General features: G+C 42.1%; 1 protein-coding gene and 6 non-coding genes across 7 annotated transcripts in view; all 7 read left to right on the top strand.

The window, feature by feature from the left end:
* WDR43 (WD repeat domain 43) overlaps positions 1-7,836 on the top strand; it is a gene marked incomplete in the record, with an annotated part of 19,299 nt that overhangs the window by 5,822 nt on the left and 5,641 nt on the right. The window contains 9 exon segments of the mRNA XM_072409978.1: positions 255-375; positions 1,678-1,811; positions 3,016-3,118; positions 3,910-3,974; positions 4,936-5,107; positions 6,033-6,119; positions 6,716-6,844; positions 7,532-7,669; positions 7,763-7,836. Of these exon segments, the coding sequence (XP_072266079.1) occupies positions 255-375; positions 1,678-1,811; positions 3,016-3,118; positions 3,910-3,974; positions 4,936-5,107; positions 6,033-6,119; positions 6,716-6,844; positions 7,532-7,669; positions 7,763-7,836 (1,023 nt within the window).
* Positions 104-180, top strand: LOC140330230 (small nucleolar RNA SNORD53/SNORD92). Its single transcript, XR_011920699.1, has one exon. It is a non-coding gene; the product is annotated as a small nucleolar RNA SNORD53/SNORD92 (small nucleolar RNA).
* Positions 2,783-2,861, top strand: LOC140330227 (small nucleolar RNA SNORD53/SNORD92). The gene has a single exon (XR_011920696.1). It is a non-coding gene; the product is annotated as a small nucleolar RNA SNORD53/SNORD92 (small nucleolar RNA).
* On the top strand, positions 3,335-3,413 carry LOC140330228 (small nucleolar RNA SNORD53/SNORD92). The gene has a single exon (XR_011920697.1). It is a non-coding gene; the product is annotated as a small nucleolar RNA SNORD53/SNORD92 (small nucleolar RNA).
* On the top strand, positions 4,513-4,591 carry LOC140330229 (small nucleolar RNA SNORD53/SNORD92). Its single transcript, XR_011920698.1, has one exon. It is a non-coding gene; the product is annotated as a small nucleolar RNA SNORD53/SNORD92 (small nucleolar RNA).
* Positions 6,327-6,406, top strand: LOC140330226 (small nucleolar RNA SNORD53/SNORD92). The gene has a single exon (XR_011920695.1). It is a non-coding gene; the product is annotated as a small nucleolar RNA SNORD53/SNORD92 (small nucleolar RNA).
* LOC140330225 (small nucleolar RNA SNORD53/SNORD92) lies at positions 6,978-7,054 on the top strand. Its single transcript, XR_011920694.1, has one exon. It is a non-coding gene; the product is annotated as a small nucleolar RNA SNORD53/SNORD92 (small nucleolar RNA).

Raw genomic sequence — 7,836 nt, 5'->3', positions numbered from 1 at the left:
GGGATATTAAACATTTTAAAGCTTTAGGTCAGATTGTAGGGTGTACAGACCCCAATATTGGAATCTTTGATATGTTGAGTGGTAGCATTGAGTTGTGACGGAGTCGCTGTGATGATTTACCATGGTTTCGCATGTTTCTGATTAAGAAATGGTGATCCTCTCTTGGCTGTCTGATTGCGCTCCCATCTCTTGTCTTTGACTTTCATCCTGTAATGAATCATAGTAACTCTTCTCTTCTTTCCTCCACCTTGCAGCAAATGGAAAGGTGACAACAGCAGCGTCAGCTGTTTGTGTATAAGTCCAGATGGGAAAATGTTGCTGTCTGCGGGGCGGATGATCAAACTGTGGGACCTGGAAACCAAAAGCGTCACCAGGGTAAGTTACACAGATGTGGGTGCTGGGTCCAGGGCGGGATGTTGATGTTTGGCAGCTCAAAATGTTAAGATGGCTCAGGAATTCAGTTTTGGGGCTCGTTTGGGGTTCATCCCAGATATTTTTTTTTAGCCTGGGTGGGAAAAAATTGTAGGTGGGTGGCAGACCCTGTATTGGGACCCAACTGTTCAGTATCAACTCAAAAACAGCTGACTGGTTACTGAAAAGTGCCGAGTGGTCCACCCAGCTAAAAGGGCTGGGGAGAATACTGTGGTGAATTGGTAGGCCAACCTTTGGCTATTCCACAGACTTCCTGTTCTATCCTGCACCCCATCATTGGTTGCTAAACATGGTTAGAGACTCCTTATAGTAAATATGGTTGGAGTTGGTCCGGTCAATTAGTGGGGAAGTTACCCGCTGTCTACCTGCTCAGGGCTGCTGCATTGTGCGGTCTCTGCCTGTTCCTGAGGCAGCTAAATCATTGTGGAAAATACTGAGTTGGTTTATCTTTATAGTACCCCAATTTCCATACTCCACAACATTCTCTAAAGACCCTTATGATGGTTATGAAGATATGAAGTGCTGCAGTAGATTAATACTACTTTAAAGTTCCAACTTGTCATTTGGACAGTTTTCAATAACCTCCTAAAGTGGTAATCCCGAGTGTGACTTGGGGTGGATTTTAGTTGCAAAATGCTGTAATCCTGAGTCACACTTGGGGTTACTTTAAACTAAAAAAAAAAAAAAACTTGCCTTTCTCCATCGCTGTCCCCCCGCGTCCTGCTTGTCCCCGCAGGTCTTGGGGACACGTCTGCCTCCGATCTCCAGATGCCAACTGCAGAGCTGAGCTCAATGGGGTTTCCCGTAATGTCGCTGCGGCCGGGAATTAGTGGCAGGAAATTCAAAATCATTTTGTATTGGATTCAATACAAAGTCCAATAGAAAGAAATATTTATATATTATGCTGCTGTACAGTTATATTACATGTTAAACTATATTTAATTTTTTATTTTAAAAAAAATTTGTTTTTTAAGTTTATTAAATTTATTAACTATTGGACATATTTTGGTGATTTTTGCCTAAGAATTATAGCCTGCAGTGTAAAATAAATTTCCATGCAAATAATTGTAACATTTTTGCACGGAAATTTGGACAGAATCAGGCTGCTAGGGGGGTTAAAGTGAACCTGTGAAAGCAAACATTAGGCGTTTGTTTCCAATTTTTAAACGTTCGACCTGCAAAAGGAATTTACCTTTATAGGTGGTGCTGTTTACAGAGCTATTTATCTGTCAATTTTTGTTTTAGCAATTCACCGGACACTCATCAACAGTAACGTCCCTCAGTTTTATCCGACCTCCTGGGGAGTCTCATTCATCCAGTGACACGACAGGCCTTTATTTCCTGTCTGGAGCAGTACACGACCGGTTAATCAGTGTGTGGTAAGCTGGCTTGGTTTGTTTTCATAATTAGGGGCCGAGGTTTTAGATTTTAAATTTCTGTGCTATAATTATTACTAACAAATGGTGCAGGGCTGTATGCATTTTGCTCCAAGGCACAGGAACCAGCTAATGCCTGTATATGAGTGTTTGATCTGCTGCAGGAGCGAAGTGTCTTATCTGGAACCACAGCGGGAGGAGTCCCTGGACCTTTGGACTTGCCTGATTTTTATTATTCGGGATAGAGATTTCTGGTACTTCTAACAGCCGTAGTACTGACAGCATTTGCAGATTCTGGCCCATATGAGACAAACATGTAAATACGGAAGTCTCTCACTTTGTGACTTGCTGCAAAATGTTCAAGTGGTGACTGAAGAAATGCCTTCTTCTGTCTGTAGCAGACTGACAGCAGCCTGGACTGAAGCAAATACCATTTGGTGTTGCAGCCTGAAATGTCTGCATACATCTGTGCTTTACCCATACAAACAAAGCCATTCCCGTGTTTACACATCAGACTGTCCAAAACTGAACCCAATGATATCTCCATGGCTTTTTCTGGAACTTCAGTGTCTGATAATAAGATTTGATCCATTGGGTCTGCTACATTGCTATAGAGCAAAACTCAAGGTCTGTGCTTCAGTAGTAAAACCTAGAATGGGCATGTACAAGGTAAATCATTTTCCTAAGGCAAGTGGCCAAATATATAAATACGGAATATTTTACATGCCAAAAGATTTGTAATTCTGCTCATCTTGGCAAGCAAACCTCTCCACATTCTGAGCCTGAGTAGGAAGATATGGGCAAATAGCTGTCCAGGAGCATTGGTGCATGGTAGAACCAGCTCTAATATTTACACATTTGCATCTCGCATTTTTTCTCCTGCATAAAAAAGTTGACATGGTCATCCAGTGATTTTGATTTTAGTTGTACACTTCTGGTTTGTGACGGTGTCACAGTTAGTTCAGTACTGGCATGTGCGGTGATGATCTCCAAAAATGTGGTTTCAATTCACTGAGTTCTATGAAGACACATTCCTTGGCTGTGTCTGAGCACTGCCAGTCATCCACTGCGGCCCATCAAGTAACATGTCCATCCCTCCACCATGCTGGTTTTGTTACCTGAAGCTGCAGTAGATGAAACATGCGTGTTGTAGGTGAGGTTTTGTCCTTTTAGTGTTCTACCTATAAACATGCGTTATGTTTTTTAGGCAAGTCCGAAGTGACCAGAAAGAGAAGAGTGCTGTTCTGTCCTTCACACTCTCGGATTCTCCGGTTGCTGTAGACTTGGCTCCTTCTTACAACAAAGACGAGGTAAGACTTGATTTCATCACATGCCGATTCCTTCTGTTCTGCAAGGCTTTGCTATCTGTTCTTCTCTGAGCCGGTCTGCTGTGCTTGTTGTCAAGATGGCGGTAGTAGTGTGGACTGTAATGCCTTATCTTTTCATGGTATGCCAATCAATACTTTTTACATTTTACGTGAGCATAAGAACTAGTTTTAGGGACCCAGTGGGTCCTGTGCAGGGGTGTGCAGTGATGATATCCAAAGATGTGGTTTCAACTCTCTGAATTCAGTGACGACACTTTCCTTGGCTGTGTCTGAGCAACGCCGCTCACCCCTGGCTGTATGATTCCTATCTGTAAGGTGGCTGCCATCGGATATCCACTTTCAATACTTTTGCCACACAGATGTAATAAAATGCATGGTTGTCCTTCTAGTGCTCATTATATAGAATATGGTGCAGGTAGGTCCATGTTGTATGAGGGTTATATGGTTTCCAGCATTGGATGTCTGCTACAGCCAGAGAATCTTTTTATTCTTCTTTAAAAGCCGTCTCCAACTGTATGGATCATAAAATTAATACAAGGCTCAGCAAGGGCATTAAAATCTCCTGCTAGGATCCCCCTGGTGCTGCCAGATAGCTCCAACCTGTTGACGCATGGATTCTGCAAGGTTTTCTGTGGTATCAGAGTACCAGTGCCTGCAGGCTTCGGTAATAATAGATAGCTTTAGTACTGAAGAATTTAAGATGTTCTGACTGTTTAGATAAAGCGTGTGTATATATATATATCTGACCTATATTCCATTCATCTCATCCTCAGCCTCTGAATCTGGCCGTGACGTGCCGGGATGGACAGCTGCACTTATTCAAACATGTGTTGAATGGGTAAGTATATAGAGATGGCACTGCTCTACCCTATTGGACCTGTATGTGCCAATAAAAGGACATGCATACATATGTATTCTACAGCTACTTTATTGGGTTCAAGACACATGCATGTAAAGCTTTTAGAAAGAACAGGAGAGCAGCCATTACAACGGCAAGGCTGGAGTTCAACGTTAATATGTATGGGGCTCTACCTGCCAAACGGTTTGCAATTTTGCTTATCCTTTGAACCAAGCACACAACTAGCAAGACCTGCAGCCTGTGCGGGGACTTATCCCCAGCTAGCGGATTGGCCAGTTAGAGAACCACAGTACATAGGAAAGGACAGAAGAATAATCTTATCCCTCTATCAGCTTATATACACTTAGCTGCATCTGATGGTGTCTACTGTGCTTGATACTTTAAAAGAATTTTTCTTCTTAATTAAAAAAACAAAAAAAAAAACTAAAGATCATAGGGAATCTAGTTATTGCTTGTTCTACATTTAACGTGAGCATAAGGTTTTCGGAACATGTCCCGGTGGGTTCTGTGCAGGTGTGTGCACTGATGATATCCAAAGATGTGGTTTCAACTCGCTGAATTCAGTGATGACACTTTCCTTGGCTGTGTCTGAGCAACGCCACTCACCTCCTGCTGTCTGATTCCTATCTGTAAGGTGGCCATCATCGGATATCCACTTTCAATACTTTGCCACACAGATGTATTAAAATGCATATATGTCCTTCTAGTGCTCCTTGTATAGAATATGGTGCAGGTAGCTCCACGCCAACCACCGTTGTATAGTTTCCTTCAGGTTCTCTCTGCCATTCTTTATTTTCAGGCTTTGATAACATTTTTCAGTAGTTTGCTGCGGTTTAATGGTCTGCAGCCATCCCCAAAATAGTTACATTTGGGTCTTTCAAAGAAAAAATATTCCCCTGTGTGTGAGTATTAATGCTTCTTATTGTCATTTTGTTTGCAGGAGCTATAAGAAGCCTGTCGCTCCCACCAGTACAGTTCAGATTGCTACCTCGGGTAACGATGAGAGCTCTACGCCAAAGCCTGTTCCAATTCTCTCAGCAGGCTTCTACCCTGATGGAGCATCTATATTGCTTTACTATGGCAGCACCATGCTGCCCATCATTGAGAATGTGGTATGTCTCCTGACAATGGTACCTAATATGAGACATGTTCTGTATACTTTTGGATTCGGTTTATTATGAGTAGCATGGTGTTCTCCCCGGCCCCTTTTAGCCAGCGCACCACCCGGTACTTTTTAAGAACCACCTGACTGTTTGAGTGGTTACTGAAGAGTTGGGTCAGAATACAAGGACCACAACCCACCTATATCATATTCCCTCCCAGCTTAAGAAAAAGTTTCTGGCAAGAATACGGTAGCCTATTGCATGACAGTCATACAACCAACCGATGTAAGTGGAATATGGGCATTTAAAGTGTCCTGTCTACCTAAATCTAGTGACGTAGTGTTATTTCTTTCACTCCACCGACATCTGGTCAATCTTTGCACACTTGCACGAGTCCCACTCGCCCTGCTAGAAAATTAAATAACTGAAAATACCTGTTGGGTTGAACAGGAACTGTTCAATTATATACTGAACACCTTCATTGGTATATTTACCATACCAAGAGGGAGTAAATAACATTGTTGTCGGTTTATAGATCTTCTCTGGCTAAACTGACCCTTCAAAGGTGACCCTATTCACATGGCCTAATGATGCGTGTGGTGTCTGCAGTCAGAGTATATTACACTTGTTTATTAATAATAATAATAATAATAATAATAAGCCGGATTTATATAGCCCCAACATATTACACAGCGCTGTACATTAAATAGGGTTGCAAATGAGACAGATGGACATTGACACAGAAGGACAGGACTCTGCCCCGAAGAGCTTACAATCTTAGATTTGGAGGTCTTTTTATTGCATTTTCTATCAGGCATATGCAGAAGTAATTGCATCCCTGGCCTGCAGCATAGTTATATCTAACCCAAATCTGATCTGCTTTTGTTGCAGCTATTTGGACACGTTAGTAACTTTTTTTTTTCTCTCTCTCAAGGTCCTGCAAACAGAAGAACCCCACATATGCCTAATACGTGAGGTACACAAGTCATTGCAGCTTAAAAAAGACGCAGCAGTTACCAAGGTGAGTCCGGTAATGTCACTTTAGTCAAAGGGCTTACCACCATGAATGAGCATTGCATATACATAAATCCATTTTGCCAATTTGGATTGTTTGACAACTGGTAACCACCAGATCAGTTGAATGTTTTCTTGATGCAATCTTCCACTATTGAAAGGTGAAGGTAGGTCACATCCTACTAATGTCGGTGGTCCCCTTTTTAAGAGCGGTCAGCTGTGATGACAAGCAGAGAATGGTTTCGCAAAGTCCTGAATTTCAGTGATGTCGTCATCTCTTGGCTGTCTGAGCAGACGCTCTAAAAGTTGTGCTAGATGGAGGATGTTAGATGGGGTCAGCATCTGGCTAATGGAATGTTATCAATTCAAGAAAAAGCCTACTTCCACATTCTATCCAATGTGCGGGGTATGTGGGTCTAGCCTTAGTCACCCACTTTGTTAGGGCTTTCCTTGGTTCTGTGATGTTTTTGGAGCAGAGTTCTCCAGCAGTGAAGAGCATTTGTTTGGTCAATGAATGTTTTTTTTTTTTTTTTTTGAAGCTAGTTTGTGGTTTCTGATGACTCCCGGTTACTAACACAATTATTTTTATTTCCATACATGTAGGTAAAAACTCCCATCGTAAAAAAAGACACAAATGTCCTCGTCCCTGGTATTCCAGGACACAGTGCAGCCGTATCCATAAAATCCCAGTCTCAAAAGACTGATGGGAAGCGGAAGCCTGATGACAAGGAGGTAAGGAGGGGTTTATTCTCAGATTTCGATAATCGTAGTGGTCTTGGTGCCCTCAATGTGCAGTCTATAGGAATTTGTCAAGTGTTGGGGGATCCCATGATGGCTGCAGCCTTTCCTGTAGCATTTTATCGTCTTGCTGTGATGAATTCCAGTCTGGTTTCGCTTGTGTCGGATAAAAGGTGAAGACACATCTCTTGGCTGTCTGAGTGGGACGATCAGAAGAATTTTAATTCCGTAACTTTTGTTTGCCTTTACCACAAATCTGGGTTATGAACTTTTGTGAGCAGAGGTCAAAAATACCTGAATGTCCATGTCTGTTTTAGCAACCTTGGTTACTTGACGATATAAATTCTCTCCAAATTAACCTAAACTAGCTAAAGCTACCACTGTCTGATTGGAGAACTCCTTCTGACTTTCAACTCTGCAGAGAGACCACAGCTTCCACACACTGCATGGTTCCTTCTCTGCAGCATGCAAACTAATACAATTTAAAATTGATCCAAAGCAATTTGTTTATTTCTAATGTAATTTTGATGTCATATTAGGATCTTTCTTTACTTCTGTAAGTCCCCATTTTTCAGCAAGTCACCTGACTACCGCCAAGGCACCAATACATACCTAAAGTTTGCTCATTATGGTCTGACCATTGTTACAGGGAAAGTATTTTTCAACTTTGTCTTCTTTCAGGCCAGCATCGAGGAAAGGCTTCGTGCTATGGAGATTGAGCTTCCCAAGGTACCGATAACTCCAGAGCTTCCACGGACAGACAACTTTTCCATGCTGCTTCTTCAGGGGTTGGAAAGTAATGACCCCCATATCTTAAATGTAAGGGTTAACGTTGCTCACCAGTTCGTATTTACTGTTATCATTTTTGTCTTTTCCCTTCCATATAACTACCAATCATCTGTCTCTTCACAGAAAGTATTCCAGACCAAAAATATCCCCCAGATAAAGAAGACGGTGACACGGATACCGGTGTACGCTGTCCTTCC

This window comes from Pyxicephalus adspersus, chromosome 4 (assembly GCF_032062135.1).
Source record: "Pyxicephalus adspersus chromosome 4, UCB_Pads_2.0, whole genome shotgun sequence".
Lineage (NCBI taxonomy): Eukaryota > Metazoa > Chordata > Amphibia > Anura > Pyxicephalidae > Pyxicephalus > Pyxicephalus adspersus.
Note: the sequence above shows the minus strand (reverse complement) of the source record. Positions and strands in the feature narration are given on the sequence as shown.